The 20,279-nt window shown below is 41.6% G+C and overlaps 1 protein-coding gene and 2 long non-coding RNA genes across 6 annotated transcripts; 1 reads left to right on the top strand and 2 right to left on the bottom strand.

Moving 5' to 3' along the window:
- Nucleotides 1–1,421: 1,421 nt before the first annotated feature.
- Nucleotides 1,422–3,793, bottom strand: LOC4351136 (uncharacterized). Of its 2 annotated transcripts, none has more exons than XM_015761637.3 (2): nucleotides 3,704–3,793; nucleotides 1,422–3,580 (listed from the first exon to the last, which is right to left on the bottom strand). In XM_015761637.3, the coding sequence occupies exon 2, from the start codon at nucleotides 3,515–3,517 to the stop codon at nucleotides 1,733–1,735; it is 1,785 nt and encodes a 594-aa protein (XP_015617123.1). In that variant the 5' UTR covers nucleotides 3,518–3,580; nucleotides 3,704–3,793; the 3' UTR covers nucleotides 1,422–1,732. The 2 variants fall into 2 exon arrangements, with proteins under 2 accessions (XP_015617123.1, XP_015617122.1); XM_015761636.3 differs by having other exon boundaries at nucleotides 1,422–3,577.
- Nucleotides 3,794–6,659: 2,866 nt separating this feature from the next.
- LOC4351135 (uncharacterized) lies at nucleotides 6,660–10,305 on the bottom strand. 3 transcript variants are annotated; one of them, XR_010737737.1, is made up of 5 exons: nucleotides 9,832–10,305; nucleotides 9,361–9,607; nucleotides 8,851–8,879; nucleotides 7,630–7,700; nucleotides 6,660–6,951 (listed from the first exon to the last, which is right to left on the bottom strand). It is a non-coding gene; the product is annotated as an uncharacterized lncRNA (long non-coding RNA). The 3 variants fall into 3 exon arrangements; XR_010737736.1 differs by lacking the exon at nucleotides 8,851–8,879; XR_010737735.1 differs by lacking the exons at nucleotides 6,660–6,951; nucleotides 7,630–7,700; nucleotides 8,851–8,879 and having other exon boundaries at nucleotides 9,076–9,607.
- Nucleotides 10,306–12,714: 2,409 nt separating this feature from the next.
- Nucleotides 12,715–14,933, top strand: LOC136354011 (uncharacterized). Its single transcript, XR_010737687.1, has 2 exons — nucleotides 12,715–12,839; nucleotides 13,309–14,933. It is a non-coding gene; the product is annotated as an uncharacterized lncRNA (long non-coding RNA).
- Nucleotides 14,934–20,279: the final 5,346 nt, after the last annotated feature.

Raw genomic sequence — 20,279 nt, 5'->3', positions numbered from 1 at the left:
AAATTTAAAACTCTAAACTCAATTTTTTTTAAATTTTCAACTTGATATTTGAACTTTTTAAATTTAAAAACTTTTAACTCAGATTCTTTCAACTCGAGATTTAAAAACTACTCCATCCGTCCCTAAATATAAGGAATTTTGGTTCGATGTGATATATTCTAGTACAACAAATCTGGACATGATGCCGTCCAAATTCGTTGTATGTGTCACATCCAACCAAAATTCCTTATATTTAGGGATTGAGGGAGCATCAACTCGAGATTTGAAAATTTTTCCAAAAATAAACTTAATGCAGTTTTTTATATAGTCCCTACTGGAAAGTGGATACTAGGCTATTCACCTTCTCTGGTTCTGTTACTAATTGTACGCACCTCTTATCTTGCAGATGTGTCTTGATACTGGAAACTATGTCACCTTCCAATTATTTTTTTTGAACCTCACACGAGACGGTGCGAAGTTCTATCGATAGAGCAGAAAAAAATTACAAGATTACAACCTTGGAGGGTCGTAACCAGGAAAAAGAAAAAAATACCACCACCCACACACCGACAGCGCCAACGCACAACCCGGGAGAAGGCTAGCATCGAACCGACCGCCGCTAAGCGTGACCGACTGCCGCTAGACCAACAAAGAAACACAGATGAGATCGCCCCCTAGGGGATACCAAAACGATATCTTCAATAAGAGAAGCGACGAGAAAACCGCCGCTGCCGTCCGTCGGGGCTCAAAGGAGCCAAGACTGGGCTTTCGCCCGGCAACCACCCTTGAGGGGTGAGACAGCACGACAACGCCCTCGGGATCGTTGTCGGCCCGGCCAAGGCCAGGCTAGGTTTTCACCCGCCGCTCACCACCTGCGAATCCACAGCTGACGCCCCGATGCTCCACCACCACTCCAGCTCTGCCGACATGTGGGACCCCTGCACCGGCGTCCCCCACCGGCCAGCCTTCGTGCGCTGAAGACCACGCCACACCTACCGACAGCTCCTCCTCACACCGAGGTCGCCTCCTCCACTGCTGGCCACGCCTCTCGCGCCAAGCCACCCTCCTCCACCGGACGCGCCTCTCACGCCAATCCGGCCTCCCTCCATCGGCCGCGCCTCTCGCGCCAAGCCGGCCTCCATCTTCGCCGCCCGCGCCTCTCGCGCCGAACTAGCCTCCGCTGCCATCGGCTGCGCCACTCTGCGCCAAGCCGGTCTCCGATAGTGCTGTCAAAAAAGCTCGAGGCTCGCGAGCAGCTCGAGCTTGGCTCATCCTAGGCTCGATTCGAGCTCGGCTCGAGCTCCAAACGAGCCGAACTCAAGCCTGAGCAAAAGCTCGTGAGCTTTACCGAGCCGAGCTCGAGCTTTACCGAGCCGAGCTCGAGCTTCTACCGAGCCTGACCGAGCTTGGCTGTGTATAGTTTATATTGCATGTTCACCTTATTAATATAATAAACTAATAGATAAATATATAATTGTATCTATTTACACAATAAATTAGCATGTGTTAGCACAATATATTTATTTTAATCATTTTCTACTCTTTTATTAGTGTGATTACTAGAAAATAATTATACTTATCAAGAGATTATTATTAAAATATATATTATACTACTTATGGCCGAGCTCGGCACCGAGCTCGAGCTCGAGCCGAACTTGCCTAAAAGCTCGAAGGTGCAATAGGCTTGGCTCGAGCTTGTGTCGAGCTCGAGCTTGGGCAGACGAGCTCGCTCGAGCTCGTCTCGTTGACAGCCCTAGTCTCCGACCCCTCCTCCAAACGATGCCGCGCCAGCCAGATGCAGCCGTCTGCCACGCCCTCGGCTAGCCGTCGAGGCCGTCATGTCTCCGGTGACCACGATCACCGCGACCGCAGCCGCTGCTACCGAAACGCACCACCACCGTGCCTCCTTCCACCGTGCCACAGCAGCCGCTGCTGTCGTTGTCATCGCGGCCACAGCAGCCGCGGCGGCCGCCGCCACAGCCACAGCCACCGCCAGACGCCACAGACACCGCCGCCGTCGCCACACGGGAGTCGCCCTTTCCTCCACGTAGCCGCACCCTGCCGCCTCACCACCGCTGCAACAAGCGCCGCTGTGACGCTGAGTCTGGGCAGGGGAGGTGGATCTAGCCACCTCGTCTCCCAAACCCCCACGGCACCGGCGTCCTCTACCTCTGCCTCCGCCGGCTGGGGTCGCCAGCAGCCTGCATGCCGCCGCCAAAACCTCGTCCACGCCGACGCCTCCTCCGGCCCGCCGCCAACCACGCCGACGACGCCGCCCACCGGGCGTCTCGTGCTCGGCCCCGCCGCCAGCCACACCGACGACGCCGCCCGGAGACCCAACTTGCCGCCCAGAGCAGCAGATCCGGCCATGGGGCGCCCGGATCCGTGCCTCCCGGCGCCGGATCTGGACGCCGGCGGCGGCCTCCCACGATGCTGGCGCGATGCCCTCCGCTCCATCTTGCTGGCGCTCCAACCGTGAAGACCACGAGTGAGGGAGAGAGCGCCCCGCCGCCGCCGTCCTTGCAGCAGCCGGCAAAGCCGGCTCAGGCCATGGTGGTGAGGTGCTGGATGAAGGAGGTGCGCGAGCTCTCCTACGACATCGAGGACTGCATCGACCACTACGAGCACGCCTCAGCTCAGGCGGCTCAGGCGGCGGCGAGGTGGTTGAGGGGAGGAGAGGGACGGGGTGGCGCGGCTTGTTCCGCCGCCCGCGTCGCCCCCGGGCAGAGCGACCAGGCGTGTATGTACACCTTACATTCACCTTCCAATTATCAGGTGGCTGCTGCGGGCGAACCTGCGAGAGCATGCTGATGAGAATCCTCCTCATATCAGTCTTCTGCGATGTGCGCACAAATGCCCGGCACTCGAACTGCCATTGAAGCTTGCGGTACAGCTCGTTGGCAAGCGTCGTCTTGCCGACTCCTCCGACTCCCACAATGGACACCACCTTGAGCTTCTCTCCATCAGTCAGCCAACCTTTGAGCATGGGCACAGAGGAGTCGATACCGACCTTACCATTCTCCTTCCCATCCTGTCCAGGATGCCAAGATGAGCTAGAAGATGCATCACATGGAGAAGAAGCAGCAGTACTGGCGATGCCACTGAGGTTGTTGTACATGGCGTGGCGTTGAAGCGCCTCCTGCGAGCGAGTGCTGAATTCTCTGATCTTGTTCGCCATCCATAGCCGCTGCTTCAGCCTCTCAGGGAGCCGAGGGGTCCTTTTGCCCCTCGTCCAACTCCATCGCCGCCGAGTGATCTTACTACGATGAATACTGGACCAAGCTGAGGCGTGCTCGTAGTGGTCGATGCAGTCCTCGATGTCGTAGGAGAGCTCGCGCACCTCCTTCATCCAGCACCTCACCACCATGGCCTGCCCCTCCAGTTTTGGCTCGCTGTGACCATGGAGAACGGATATTATTTTCTCGAGGTCTTGCTTGATGAGCGATATCTCCTCCTCTGCACCCTTGGGCAGCTTGCTGCCGTGACGACGCACTAGCTCCTCCAGCCTCCCGGGGAGGCTGACCATGGCGCCCTCCATAGATATTACTCTCAAGACAAATCAAGTGCGTATATGTTACAGATTTGCAAGGCATACGTACTGCTGAACAGAAGCAAATAATAAAATTGAAATCACTGAAGCAAACAAAGCTAGAGAGGGATTACTGAATAGCAGTTGAAGGCATTAGATAAATCACTGAAGCGAAGAAGAGAGGGATTACTGAACCTAGAAGCTGAAGGCATCAGATCAGGTTAGGATGAGCGGGCTCTCCGAGCGGTCAGAGTTGGGGATCATTTCCAGCTTCCAAAGTCCGATATTTTCCCCTCTGCGTTTGGTCAAAATCATTGTCTTTATGCCCATCCACCCATTCCACAAGTTCTGTTCAGAATAGACGACGGGGACATTTGAGCAGCTGTTGGGCACTTTAATGTGACGTACTCCCTCCATAAAAAAAAAAAAAACAACCTACGCCATCCAAAAAAAACAACCTAGGCCAAGTTTAGTTACAAACTTTTTCTTCGAACTTTTAATTTTTCTATCACATCAAAATTTTTGTACACATATGGTGTTAAATTTCGAACTTTTCCGTCGCATCGTTCCAATTTCAACCAAACTTTCAATTTTGACGTGAAATAAACACACCCCTAGAATTAGAGGTGATATTTTCTAATACAACGAATTTGGACAGAAAAAGTCAACCTAGTATTATAAGTAACATTTCCTAGTACAATGAATCTAGGAAATGCCACCTCCAATACTATGTTGCCTTTTTTTTTTTGAAACAGAGGGAGTATGTGCTATGAATTTGGATATATCTCTGTCCAGATTTGTTGTGCTATAATGTATCACATCTTTCAGGGTATGCTTTACACTACAATTATCGAGTATCCCATGAAATTGAGAATTAGGGTGTGTTTAGTTCACGTCAAAATTAGAAGTTTGGTTGAAATTGGAACGATGTGATGAAAATTTTGAAGTTTGTGTGTGTAGGAAAGTTTTTTGCCGTGTTTAGTTCCAAAATAATTCTTCAAACTTCCAACTTTTTCATCACATCAAAACTTTTCTACATACACAAACTTTCAACTTTTCTGTCACATCGTTCTAATTTCAGGCCGAAGCTGTGTTTAGTTCACACCAAAATTGGAAGTTTGGTTGAAATTAGAACGATGTGATGGAAAAGTTGGAAGATTGTGTGTTTAGGAAAATTTTGATGTGATGGAAAAGTTAGAAGTTTGAAGAATTATTTTGGTGTGAACTAAACACAGTTTTTGATGTGATGAAAAAGTAGTTTGAAGAAAACTTTGGAACTAAACTCGGCCTTACATATCAACGCTCAAACTTCACAGTATTTACATCTCTGTCAAAATCCAGAGTTATTTGCCGAAGTTTCACAAATTACACTCTGCGCCATATTATGTTTAGCATATTTTATGATTTACAAATGCATGATGCAGGACCATCGACAAAAGATTCCGTCTTTATTTCCTTTCCTTCAAAATATAGCAATCCAAAATTAGATAAAACATATTTTTAATACATAACTAATAAGGAGAATGCTAGTTGTCGGGCGTCCGATGGGAGGGGAGAAAAATCAGACGCTGCATGGTCTGCCATTTGCATGCAAAGAATCTTTCCCTACATGCTTTCATCTCTCATTTCTTTAAAAGATTTTTTCACATAAACTATTTATCTAATCTACGATCTGATTGCATCACTAAATTCGTTACAATTAAATCTTTACAACAAGACCACACATGATTATATTTTGACAAAAAAATATTTTAGTTTTTTTATTGATTTTTTTAATGTTGTATATGGTCTCTTTTGATGTTTCAACAAGTAGTTTTACAATGTTTCAGCTAGTTTACTCATGATGTTTCACTATGTACGGATCAAATGTTGCAGTGGATTTTGATATTATGGAATGCGCCGTTACAACAAAAAAAAACTCACGTATTTTGGAAACCCCCTATTAACGGAATTCGTTTTATTTTTTGTTCCACCAAAAATGTTTCACCTAGTGTACTCGCAATGTTTCACTATTTATAGATCTAATGTTGCAGTGATTTGAGATACTCCATTGCAACAAAAAAACCCACATATTTTGGAAACCCTCTATTAAGGGAATTCGTTTTATTTTTTGTTCCATCGAAAAATGTTTCATTTAATATACTCGCAATGTTTCACTATGTATGGATCAAATGTTGCAGTGAACTGAAACATTCTTTCGCTATTTGCTGAAACATTGTTTTTATATAAGGTGAAACAACACCCGATTTAAACGAGTGAAACATTTTCGATCTACTTAGTGAAACAAATCCGATATACCTGGTGGAACGTCGTGCAACATTTAAAAAAATCAATAATAAGCTAAAAAAAATTTTCGTCCAAATATATCCATGTGTGGTCTTGTTTTGAAGATTTAATTGCAACGAATTTAATGATGCAATCGGATCATGATTTGGATAAATAATTTAAGAGAAAAATCAGTTTAAATTTATTTTGCACGTAAATCTGGTGCTGACGTCAGTGTCCGATTTTTGAAGATTTGGATCGGGCGACCGATCCCTAGTCATCCCTAACTAATAATATAGGCTTTTGCACACAGCAAAATAAACATAATCCTATCTCACTAAGAGCACATTTACTTTGTACTGAAACAGAAACAGGTGAAAACGAACTGCATGCCTCCCGCTTGGGATGACATGTCGATCAACCGATCTATGTATATGTACCATTCAAAAATTCCATCGTGCGAGCAGATGGGAGTCAAATTTAATACTTCAGACTAGAGTGGAACGCGCGCTTTGCGCGCTGCACCGGTGGCCAGTAGAGGGAAATCAGTGATTATATCTGTTAGTTCAGGTTATCAGCTGAAACAATGTTTTTGAAGGACATGTATAAGTATAACGACAAGATTTGTGAGATTTAGGGCAGTGTTTGGCAAATGTCTAAGCGAAATGATTTCCCACCCATCTTTAAATCCTAACCATTTATTCTCCCTCATCCATTTAATCTTAACCCTTCATTCATTTCCCAATCCCAATCGCACCCCTCATTTTCCATTATCCAAGCACACCCTAGGTGAAGTAAGGGTTAGTGTAACGCATGAAATGAAGTAGAGTGACATGAGCATTTATGTATTGATAGTTGTCAAATAGGCTTAAAGCTAATAATGACATACATGCAAATCGTAGACAGTTATATATAGCGAAATTTGGCACATGTATGGTGTAAGGGTAGACAATACATAGTAGTGTTACAGTGATAGAATAGAAACAGTTCCGCTAGATGAATACATACGAACACATCACAAATGGTTAAATTCTAATGTGGTTTGGATGCCTTTGCAGCAATTGCCCCCTTTTCCCTTTGAATTCACTGCAAGGGCCTTTTAGTTGATGTGCAAATGGAAGAGGCGTATAATTTGCTACGTCTAATCGCTTCCACTTTACATAGCTGCTTGAGAAGTGCTGCAAGAAAAAAAAAACAATTTCAGTGTCATAATAATGGGAGGCAACAATCTTATGGCATTGAACTACTCAACAATATTACAACCATAAGGATCCTCCCCTCCTAATATTTTTTTTCCTGAATGTGCATAAAATAAGTTAATGGAGTTATTTTTGTGGCATATGTTTAGATTGTAAGGTTCAATGTAGCAGTGGTCAATAACAAGTAATCTGTGAATGAATTAACAGAAGGACCACCAGCAGGTTCAGTATCCAAATTTAGACCAATGTGCTAAAATTAATTAAACATCTCAAAGATACGGAAACAAAATAAGGTACCATCCAAAACCAAAGTTATGGTTTATCCATACTAAAAACAACAAACAGGTAAACAATCTAAATTGTTCTCTTAGTAATTCTCATAATCACAAAGTGAACCAAATTGTGCACCCAGCAACATATTTATTCAGCAAAGGAAGTTGGAATGGACAGGATTGTAGGATTGTAAATGCCAATATGTCACGTTAAACTCCTGTTTTCTGGTTGTATATATTTTACATATATTATAGGCATGCAATTTTAATACTTAAATCATTGCAAGCACAATATTTTTTTGAAAAGATATTATCAGTCTGTTTAAAGGAAGAGGATAAAAGTGCAAGCTAGTCAAATACACAACTTGGTAGAATGAATTTCAACCTGCAGGGCAGAGCTCATCATCCTAAACCGAAGCTTTATTGTCCCAAACAAATAATTATATATCAAGAGTCCTGAAAAGTCACTTATATGGCAAGAGCAAATAATATCATTAGTCATTTCAAAGAAAACTCCAACTTCAGGAATCAGGACCCAATCAAAAGTCAATCTTTTTATATGCTAGTCTAAGCGCTAACTAATCATCGCATGCTAAGTAAAAATGGGTATAAATATTAGAAGCATTAGGTAGAAGATTCAAAGTGAGTTGCAATATCAACTTCATGCCATCCAATGCACAACATGAGAAGCATGTGAAGGATAAGTCAGTTACATTTGCAAAACATCATAGGCATTACTTGAATGCAAATTAGAAAACAATGAAACATCATCTTTTTATATCGAGTTAAATTGGGTTGCACATCGTGGGGATGTGGATATCATGATATTTAATATGTTCAGAGCTAATGCCTATGATATCATGATAATTAAATCTTTTATGACTCTACCAATCTTTAGCTATAACTTGCAACAGATTTCTTGTTCACAAATAACTAAATCATAAAACTAATATATGCAAGGCACATAGTTTAATAAACAATCAACTAAATTTTCGCTTCCGACATATATAATGAAATGGTGAACTCAAATTAAGGAGGCAACATACAATGGTCAGCCAAACAAAATGCACCAATCACGTATGTTGCTGGTTGCCAGCGGTGCCATTGCCCCTCCTAGAAGAGGACACCAATGTTGGCATCCTTTGTTCTGATTCAGGGAGTCATAAGCCTATCATGTTGCTACTGAAACCACTACATCAGCTAAAGCCTATAAGAATTAGAGAAGTGAAATTAAATAACAATTCTTTCATCAGCAACTAATATAGCAGACAACAATGCCAAAATTTGATCTTGCAAAAATTCATCGCATTTTCTTTGGCCCTTCTAATATTATTTGCAAAGCAATAATGAAATCTATTGTAAGGTGACAGCTGATTGACGTTGGGCAGATTAGGCAACTTGAAATAGAATCAAAGCAGCAACAAATTTTGAGATAAATTGATTTTATACATTGCAAAAAAGAACAGACACATAGCGAGCTTTAATAATCACATCCAAAAAATAGAGTAAAGCACTGTAATGCAGATCATTAGGTTTTAACAATAATATAGAGTTCTGATCTAGATGGTTTAGCTTTTTTAGGGTCGCAGTAGCAGTAGTACCATACCAGCTAGTGCATAAGCTTAGCCTCAGGTTCTGCATGTAAAAATTCAGCTAATGTCAAGTTACAAACGTGCTCATTATAAATTAGTTTAATAGATTAATAGAATCCGCTACCTTCAGGGACATGATAATTAAAAAAGATGCTATTCGTAATGAACGAACTAAAAGTGCAAAGCCAGTCTATTTTGACATAATATGCATGACTACATTTGGATGAAGCATCATCGAATCATCCATAAAAGTATTATACATTGATATATTTTGTTGGAACAAATCAGCGTACTTGTACTTCAACTACAAAGATATATCAATTATTATACTTGAAAACAAATAATATTGTGCAGTAACTCATTAGTAATTTAAAGTCATCAGCACACACTACGATGAATCTTAGATGAACCCATGAAAGAAATGCCCAGCCAGATTGACAGCTACAACACCAAAGCAACCTCATCGCCATCAAACTGAGCTTCTTAGTGGGTCACGTTAGGTGAAAGAGTGGTGGAGTTGCAACCTGGTCACAGTGGCTGATGACATGGAGGCTGTGACCGACAACCGGGGCCAGGCAGCAAGGCGGCGACATGTGGGGATGGAGATGCCACCACCCTCTGGGAACCCACCAATGCCCTTCGTGTAAGCTCACCGTAGCCGGCACCTAGGCTCCTCCGCATACGCCGGCATGCATGGTAAGTCGGTGCGGAGGTGGTGTGCACGAACACAGGGGCACGAGAGGAGATCAGTGGTCCACCATCTACCTCAGACTGCCAAATCACAAATTACGTACAAGCAGAATAACAAATTAATTTAATTCATGATACGGCAAGCTTCATTCATACGCTCACATTCACATACACCGATTTAAACTCGCAAAGAAAATAACACGCATATCTTTATTAGTCCAAATCACAGTATGACACCAAAACCACCAACTTTGCAAGATATAACATGCGAAATTAAACTGCAAAGAAAACTTAACTCTCCTCACCTCCTTTGAAGAAAGCAAATAGGGAGGTATGATGGAGCATTGGAGCCAACCAGGAGCCCACCATCCATCAGATCCAGCGGCATCCGCCGTCCTGGAGACCACCGCTGGCCGGAAATGGAAGCCAATGTCACAGATCGGGCTGCTTCCTCTCCGAATCGGGCCGCCGCCCTACCAGATCTGGTGATTCTCCGCCTCCTCGACGGCTCGCCCGCGCGGCCATCGTTGTCACAGGCCTCCGCCTACCCGGAAAGGAAGAGAATGGGGATGGAGAGGGAGAAGAGTTGAGGGCGGCCACCAGTTCACTCACGTGATCCGCGTGGCCGTCATTGTCGCTGTGCCGGGCGCAAAAGGAGAAGAGCGGGCGGCGGCCATGGCGCGGCGAGATCCAGGCGGCGCGGCGCATCGCGCCGGAGAGAGCGAGAGAGATGAGAGGGGCGATGGAACCGTCGCGGCCGAGGGTTTTTTTCTTTTTCCTTTTTTTTTTTTGCCGCTGCTAGGGTTTTGGGAGAAGGAGATTGAGCGTAAAAAAGGAAATCTTGTGAAAAGGTCCCTCAATTTCCACGATTCAGGCCGCGGTCCTTTTTCTCATTTTTTGTCTCCTTCGTATCAAATTTCATAGGATGGGAAGGGCCTAAACGTAATATTTTAAAACCGAAAAAAGTACAGCAAGGACGTATAACAAAATATCTATAAAAGAGAGGGCTTTTTTTGCAAAATTTACAGAGGCGACGCGGCCGCACGGGAGGCCGCGAAATCCAGCCTCTCTCCAGCGCGCGCTGACGTGTCGCGACGCGGCAACGTCCACGCCAGCGCAAAACGCTGAGGGACGAGCATTTCCCAGTAGGTTTGAAGTCTTTAGATGTGAAATACGGTGTCAAGATATGAATATTTGTTACTTAAAAGCCGTGGGACTGGCTGAGGATTAGGGCGCCACGTCATCGTTTTTTTTCAGAAAAACCCTTGCTCTTTCCGCTAATAGCGTGTACATCCCCGTTAACGTGGCCCGTCGGATCACATGCTAAGGTTGATCTGGCCGTCCACGCGTCCCAGCCTGACTACCCTTCCACCATCGTCAGATCGTTGGATTGGAAACGGACGGTCTGGATTCGCCAGCCCGTACAAACCCTAGCCGCCCGTCCTCTCCTCCCCACGCGCGCCGCCTTGCCCACCTATACCTGGCCAAATGGGCCGTGCCAAGCCGGGCCGGCCCGAGCACGGCAGTACTGTAGCCGGCCCAGGCCCGGCACGGCACGCCAGCCTGTGGGCCGTGCCGGCACGGCCCGTTATCCCGTGCCGTGTTTGGGCCGATGCCTCAGCCCGTGGGCTGGCACGGCACGGCACGTTTACTGTACCGTGCCGGCACGGCACGGCCCAGGCATGGCACGGCCCACCGACCCATTTATTTTTCCTACGATTTTCTAATTTTTCCCATATATTTGTCATATTTTTTATTTTTTTCCACATTTTATCCTATTTGTACCATATATTTTATGATATATTTCCTAAAATTTCCTCACATTTATCCTATATTTATCATTTTTTCCTTTATATTATGTTTTTTCTGCCTTTTTTCTTTTTTTCCCCTCAAATTTCAATTTTTATGGGCCACATGTACCAGTGGGCCGGCTACCAGCCCACGTGCCACTACAGTAGCCGTGCCGGCCCGGCACGGCCCAGTACCTTCTTGGGCCGTGCTTGGGCCGTGGCCTTGGCACGTGGGCCGGCACGGCACGGCCCGCTACAGGAGCCGTGCCTAACGGGCCGTGCCCTAGTGGGCCGTGCCGTCGGCGTGCCGTGTCGTGCTGGGCCGGGCCGCCCGTTTGGCCTGCTATGTGCCCACCTCCTCCAATCGCGCCGCAGCCTCGCCGTCCTCCTTCCCTCGCGTGCGTCGTCGCCGCCGCAACTCCCTCCTCCTCCACTCCCTCAACCTACTCGCGGTGCCGCCATTGCCGCGTCACTCCTCCACTCCCTCAACCTACTCGCCGTGCCACCATTGCCGCTCCCTACCAATGAGCCGCCGGATCTCCCAGTGAGGAGGCCGGGGCCGCTGGATCCAGTGACCCCGTTCTCCTCGCCGGCGGATCCGGAGCTCCAGAGAAAGGAACGAGAACCGCCGGTACCGGCGGATCCGGCGTCCTAAAGAGGAACGAGAGCCACCGTTGCCGCCCGGACGGGGTCAGCAGGCCGCCGCCACCACCCTGTGTAGGCTCGAGCACGACCGTGACGAAGACAACCGCGGCTCGGCGACGATGGTTGTCTGGTCATTCGTGCTTTCCTTTTTCCTTTGTCTCACGTTTTCCCCTCCCAGAAATCCTCCGCCGTCTGCTCATGGTCTCATGGAGCCTATGGCCAGCCGCCGCCTTCCCCTCGAGCTCGCGAAGCCGGAGCCGCTGCCTTCCTCTCAAGCTCGCTGAGCCAGCCGTTGCTGCCGCCGTGCGGAGCCAGTGGTTACTGTCGTCGTCTTCCCAGCGAGCTAGCGGCGGCTGCTGCCCCCTTCTTGCGAGTTCGATGTCCACTGTCGCCGCCATTTCGTCTCTTTCTCCATCCCACGAGAACTTGGTTCTGCAAGATCTGTGCCGCATCGAGCGCCTACAAGCACGCGGTAACCAACAGGTGAAACTCGACATGGGTGACAGCAGCCAAATCTCCTCCTGCTGATACTACTCCTCAAATTGATTTCTCAGTTCTTTTACAGTCCTGCATCTCATGCTTTCTTCATATCAGGCTTATATGACTGGTGGAAATCTCTACTTGATTTTTCTGTGGTGCATGGTCAATCAAGTCTGAAGATATGAGGTTACGAATGCTTTACCTGCATTATGCTTCTGAAATTTCACTGTTAGAAGGCCATATTTCGTTGATTCAAAACTCATTTTTATGTGCAGGCCTGCATCTATTTTTGGAACCACAGATTTCGCTCTTAGAAGGCCATATTCCGTTGATTCAAAACTTTTTTTTATGTGCAGCCTGCATTTATTTTTGGAAGCATAAACGAAAGGATCACATATGTATGTCTGTTTGCTAATTAATACCTTTTCCTGCAAATACACATACACCACTTGGATGTAGATACCCATTCTGCCTTGCTTTACATGTTAATTAACTTGATTGGGTAAATGTTTACTGCATTGATCGACCGGTATCTCAAAGTACAATCAGTAAGTGACTGAAGCTAATTCATTAGCTTTTTATGTCTATATATGATCATAAAAATATCTGTAGAGTGCATCAGACAAGCAAAAAGTATATGGCAAGTGATAGCACATTTCTTAGGGAAGGGATTTATGAGTTCAATGTCAAAATCCTCTCTATCAGTTGCCTCGCATTTTTAACTTACCTAGGTTGCTTCCCTATTTTTTGCTACATAAGAACTATATGTATGTCACCACATCAGAGTTATTTATATTCACATGTTATATTCTAAATCCATATGTTGTTGAGATGTGTTCTTTAATTGATCTCTTCATCTCTATGCAGAGTATCCTATCATAACATTAACAATGTTAGATCATACTTTTAGTGGGTGTTGCATGAAGTTATTATTATCAAAGCTGTTGAAGGTATTGTACATTGTTACATCTCCTTCACCCTTTATAGGTTTCTATATTACAGATGCTCCTGCTATTGTTTTAATTCTTTTTCGACCAGTACAACCTGATTAGCTATTCTTACTAATTCTTTTTATACAAAAAAAATATTTAGACATGGATATTTACACCATCAAGTGTAAAATGTTACTTACACTGCTTGCATATGTAAGGGAAAAATACTGCCAGCTCCGTTCAAGTTCCCCAGAGCCATATAGACTATATTGCTATTTTGCTTGATCTTTAATCTTATGATAATGATTCTATGATTAAGGTTAATTATGTATATCGTCATCATGTATCTTGCATTTTATTTGCTGAATAATACACAAATTGTTGTATAACAACATAACTACATAATTGAGCTTAATTTTTGTAAAGACCATCCAGTACAACTTCTGAGTTACATTGGTAACATAACAACCGGCGTTATTATACTGCTCTCATATGCTCTGATGAAATTTCTTCCATATATACATTGTACTTTGATAGCCTTTGTGTCTCTACTATTTGATCTCACCAATTCGTTTTGAAAGCTTTCTCCTGCTTGCATGAAGAGATTTTTTCTGTTGGTGTTGCCGAGTACGAAGAATTTGTTCATCCATGTGTTGCCAGTGCCTCTTCCAGTGTGATATGATGTGAATTGAGTATTCATGCTCTGTTAGCCTCTTTTAAGTAGCTAATGGAGGAAATGATTCTCACCATTTCAGTAGCTCCATTATGTCATTGATGATTGAGTTACACCCATTTAAAATATTTAGTTTCTACTTTAGTTACCTCATCGAGGTATATTGTTTCCACTGAGATTCACTTGAGATGGAATTTTAAACTAGCATTGAAGTGTATCTTTCATGCCATCTCTACAAAACATGAAGGGCGCCAAAAGAATGTTATCAGTTGATTATGACTATATACACTGTTAGGATATGTCCTCAATCATTTTCTTTAAAAGAAGGATGGCTCCATTTTTGAGTCATGAAAACATTAGCAGTCTCGAGAATGACCTTCATTTATTCATGCTTCATCACATATATCTATATTCTTTTTTTATTAGGTCGAAAAAGACATGGATGGATTGGATCCATCACGGAAAGCTGATTTCCTGTTAATATCTGAGACGAACGTAAATTTCTTTTGAAGGTACATTTCAATTTAGTTTGTGCATCAACTGTTCAATGGGAATGCTTTGCTAGACATATCCTAACCGCTACGATGCAAAGGTAAAGCAATATCATGAGTCCATTTTTTTTTATATTTTGTCTTTCAGTTGGTTTGCTTTTACATGTCTGTGCTCAGATAGATTATTTCACTGTTTAGTTCACCAGTCTATTTTACACATGTTTTTTTCATTATTTGTGAAAGCACACTTTTAAATCCTAAAAGTTGTGCAGTCGATCTGTTTCGTCAAACTGTAGTGTAGCCTGCTGCCACTGTGCTTTTACAAGCTCTTTGTTTCCGCGTTGTATATTTTGCCGGCTACTTAAAAGGAACAGGGAAGAAAAAAATGGAACCTAACCTGAAGAAGTATATATGCATTGTAGAACTATAAGGCTTATGTTATTGCATCCATACTTTGGTTAAGTGATTATGCATGCTTTCGCTCATAAACTTTGCCACGTGGCCACATGGTAGCAGCACTTTGTACTACTCCACTCCAAAAAAGATAGAACTTTTGGTAGAAAAATTGGTTGCATGTGTTTAGAATTGTGATGCCAAGCGAAAATATTATCTCTCTATATAAGTGGTTGATACTATACTGTTTTAGCTGTACTAACATTACTATTAAAACTTTCTACTACCTTTGTCCCAAAATGTAAAAACTTCTGGCCCTATATCTTGAAAGGTATGTTTAGGTACACTGCTCAAAATTGCGATATATTTTGGGACGGAGGTAGTATACTTTTTTTTTAGGTTTACCGATGTCACTAACCGCACGTAACGGAGGATTGTTGTTGACTAGGGCACTTGCATGTTGCACTTAAAAAACATCATTTTCTATCTGTTCATTTTAGCTTTGCATATGTTTAATATGGACCACCAGTAGGCATTTAGGTCTTATGTTTTTAGCATCCAATAGTCCTATGTGATTCTAGCGTATAGAGAAAAAAAGGGGTAGCATTGAAACCTCTGTAAACTCATTGTAATTGACATGTAATTTGCCCCTTTTTTCTATTTATTCAAACTTCCGATACCTTTTGGTTTTCTCCTTTAGCCTATACGCTATATTTTTTTATGTGCAATTTTTTTTATAAGGGTAGTTTATGGGATATAGACGAAAAATAAACCAATGCTATGGGTGAATAGTATATGCATATTATTCCTCAAACATATTGGTCTTCAATTGATTCGGGCGGCGCAGCGTAGCGCGCTTCTATTGCTAGTAAAAACTATTGAGGCTGTGTTTAGACCGTGTTTAGTTCCAAAATAATTCTTCAAACTTCTAACTTCTCCATCACATCAAAATTTTCCTACACACATAAACTTCCAACTTTTTCGTCACATCGTTCCAATGTCAACCAAACTTCTAATTTTAGTGGGAACTAAACACAGCCTTAGTTCCACGCTAAAATTGGAAGTTTGATTAAAATTGAAAGTTTGAAGAAAAAAGTTGGAAAGTTTATGTGTGTAGGAAAATTTTGATGTCATAAAAAAGTTAAAAGTTTAAAGAAAAAGTTGGGAACTAAACCAGCTCTGATGTGATTATATCAATCAGGAATCGGTGAAAGCTTATACGAAAAGGGTTGGGTTAGGTTTATGCAGTTTGTATTTGTTTAGGCGAAAAGGGTTGGGTTAGGTTTATGCAGTTTGTGGCTGTGTTTAGATCCAAAGTTTGGATCCAAACTTCAGTCCTTTTCCATCGCATCAACCTGTTATACACACATAACTTTTCAATCACATCATCTCCAATTTCAACTAAAATCCAAACTTTGCGCTGAACTAAACACAGCCACTTGTGTTTAGATCCAAAGTTTGAATCTAAACTTCAGTCCTTTTCCATCACATCAACCTATCATACACACACAACTTTTCAGTCACACCATCTCTAATTTCAACCAAAATCTAAACTTTACGCTGAACTAAACACAGCCCAATTGTTGTTGTAATCCGTGTGTCTGACAAGTTGTCTTGTGCCTTCCTGTTTCTGACTTTGCAGTACTGTATTGTTTGTCCGGTTTGGTATGTGAAACCGGGTGCGAGCTTCTAAAATTTAGGCCCTGTTTAGATCCTGGTAAAATTTTACACTCTGGTAAATCAAATATTTAGACACATATATAAAGTATTAAATATATATATATAAAATAACTAATTACACATATTGCGTATAAATTGCGAGATGAATCTTTTAAAACTAAATGCGCCATGTGTGGTGCTACAGTACATATTTGCTAATGATGGATTAATTAGGTTTAATAAATTCGTCCTGCGGTTTACAGGCGGATTCTGTAATTTGTTTTGTTATTAGATTATGTTTAATACTTTAAATATGTGTCCGTATATCCGATGTGACACGCTAAAACTTTACACCCCTGGATCTAAACACAGCTTTAGGCCTTGTTTAGGACTCGTTTAGTTGGAGAAAATTTTTGAGTTTGGTTGTCACATCGAATATATGGATACACATTTAAAGTATTAAACATAGTCTAATAACAAAAACAAATTATAGATTTCGTCAGGGAACTGCGAGACGAATTTATTAAGCCTAATTAATCCGTTATTAGCAAATGTTTACTGTAGCACCACATTGTCAAATCATGGTGCAATTAGGTTTAAAAGATTCGTCTCGCAATTTACACGTAATCTGTGTAATTGGTTTTTTCCTACATTTAAAACTCCATGCATGTGCCCAAACATTCGATGTGGCAGCATTAAAATTTTTGTTTTAGAAAATAAACAGGGCCTTATACTCCCTCCGTCCCAAAATATAACAACTTTTAGTCCATAAGGTTTGTCCTAAAATATAACAATTTCTTCACCAACATTCTCTTCTCAACCAATCACAACCCTTCACCATCCAATTTTCTTACCTACCTTCACTTCACAACCAATTACAACATTCTCCAATTAAATTTTACCTACTTTCTTAATACATGTGTCCAATCCTAAAAATTCTTATATTCTGGGATGGAGGGAGTACTATACATTAAATCTCAGCCATTAAAATTTAGATATGTTGAGATCTGATGGCTAATATTTTTCTTTCTTCTGTGATTAATGTGGTAATTCCTAAAACTTCATAGCGAACATGTGTCTTTGTTTCAAGCTGTCTTAATAATATAATAGATAGATAGATTGTTCAGCGGATATTAATGTTGAGAAGTTTGAGTAAAGAAACACTACTTGTGATGGGAATGGATTCTAATCCCTCGAGGGTTTATCCCTTTTTACCTTTTTCTTCTAAATTTAATGTAAATGGTTGTAAAAGATTTGATAATGTGGAGTATAGTGACATCTAGCCATTCACCAAAAATCAAGTCAAAATTCAATACGAGTGAAAATGGAACGGATTCGGACAGATAGTGGTCATACCCTATCTTGAACCATATTTTTAAGTGGGATCGAAGCAGGTGCGAATAGTGTGTGGATGCGAAGCGGGTTGTTTTGAATGTCGGAAATGGTGTGGACCCAGTTGTGTATGCAATAAATATAACATCGAGTTTGCAATGCAAGGGCAACAATATAATAATCAATGAACAATCCATCGCTACAATTATATGCTTAAGTGCTAAATAACATGAATACATGATGTCCATAAATATAAAAATGCAGTTAAGCAAGTGTGAGATGATACGATGAAAGCCTTAGACTAAGAAATCTAGGTTAATTGATGAATTAGACCATTGGACAGGCCAACTCATGTTATATGCAACAGATCGAGTGGTTACATGGATTGATAATTTCGGATTATCTGGCAAATGGCCTATTGGTCCAATAAAAATGTCGATAATTCACATTCGCCGGATTATAGGAATACCATATCTGCATCCGAATTCGTATCTTACTATTCGCTGGATATCTAAAAACCCATAGCATATCCTTTTTTCGGACGGATTCAGAGCAGATCGGATCAGATATTACCTAATCCATTTTCACCCCTAAAATTCAACCTACATATTGAGGAAAAAAAAGGAGACAAATTCTGGTCTAAATAGTACCACTACTATTTATACCGGAACATTTTTATATGGAAATGTATAAAGCTTGGATCTAAGATTTTGTAGAATAGAATATACATGTTGTATGAATATGAATGTTGTCAAATTTTTTGAGAATTTTTCAGACTATTTAGATGGTTAAAATGAGGTAACATCTCCTTGAGAATCCAAAAGAGTTTCCACTTGTAACGGAATATATCCACTTGCTTTGTAGTCGTTCCTTTGCTTAGGCACTGTTGACCATTTTCAGCTTGGATCATCAATAACTGTGAAACAATTCATTTGTGATTAATAGAAGTTGTATAGCATATTTATGACCTTTGATATATCATACTACCTTTGATTTTTTTTTTGTCAAACTTCTTTTATAATCAAGTTTGTAAAAAAAATAGTAATATTATGAATAAAAAACATATTATCAAAATATATTCAATATTCAATGTAAATTTTAATGAAACTAATTTAGGCTCTGTTTGCAAGAGCTGGTTCCCAACTCCTTGCTCTCGTTTTCCGCGCGCACGCTATTCAAACTGTTAAACGGTGTGTTTTTTGTAAAAAGTTATATTGATCCATTTTTTTAAAAAAAATAACAAATAGTTAATTAATCACGTGCGCTAATAGACTGCTTCATTTTCCGTATTTACTATTAGGGTTGGGAAACTGTTCTTGTGAATAGACCCTTAGTGTTGTAGATGCTGTTTATTATTTTACATACTTATCAATGTAAAGAACTTTAACTAAGAAAAAAAATCAAATGACTTATAATATAAAACGGAGGGGTATTTTGAAGTATATACGAGCTATTAAAGTAAATAAATAAATAAATAGTATTCGGTGATAAGTAAGTATTTGAAATTGAGTGGGAGGAGTACAACCCTGTGTAGTTCCTAGGCAAAAATTTTACACCCTATTACATCGAACGTTTGGACACATGTATGAAGTATTAAACATAGACAAAAAAAATAACTAATTACACAGTTTGGTGTAAATTGTGAGACGGATTTTTAAGCCTAATTAGTCCATGATTTGATAATGTGGTGCTACAGTAAACATTTGCTAATAATGGATTAAATAGGCTTAATAAATTCGTCTCGTAGTTTACAGGCGCAATCTGTAATTTGTTTTGGTATTAGGCTATATTTAATACTTCAAATGTGTGTCCATATATCCGATGTGACACGCCAAAACTTTACACCCCTAGACTAAAATGTGTGCCTGGCCCTGTTTGGTCCATATGTTTGGTTCACAGGGACTAAATTTTAGTTCCTGTCACATCGGATGTTTGACGCTAATTTAGAGTATTAAATATAGATTAATTACAAAACCTATTCCATAATCTTAGACTAATTTGCGAGATGAATCTATTAAGCCTAATTAATCTATGATTAGCCTATGTGATACTACCGTAAACATTTGCTAATTATGGATTAATTAGGCTTAAAAAATTCGTCTCGCGGATTAGCTCTCATTTATGAAATTAGTTTTTTATTAATCTATTTTTAATACTCCAAATCGCTCAGTTCTTTTCTCATGATGATAAAAATTTTAATTCGGTTTCCGTTAGCACGCTTTTCAAACTACGAAGCGGTGCACTTTGTATGAAAACTTTCTATATAAAAGTTGCTTTAAAATATAAAATATATCCATTTTTCAAATTTGTAGTAATTAAAACACAATTAATCATGCGCTAATAGCTTCCTTGTTTTTG

Source organism: Oryza sativa, chromosome 11 (genome assembly GCF_034140825.1).
Source record: "Oryza sativa Japonica Group chromosome 11, ASM3414082v1".
Classification (NCBI taxonomy): Eukaryota; Viridiplantae; Streptophyta; class Magnoliopsida; order Poales; family Poaceae; genus Oryza; species Oryza sativa.
Note: the sequence above shows the minus strand (reverse complement) of the source record. Positions and strands in the feature narration are given on the sequence as shown.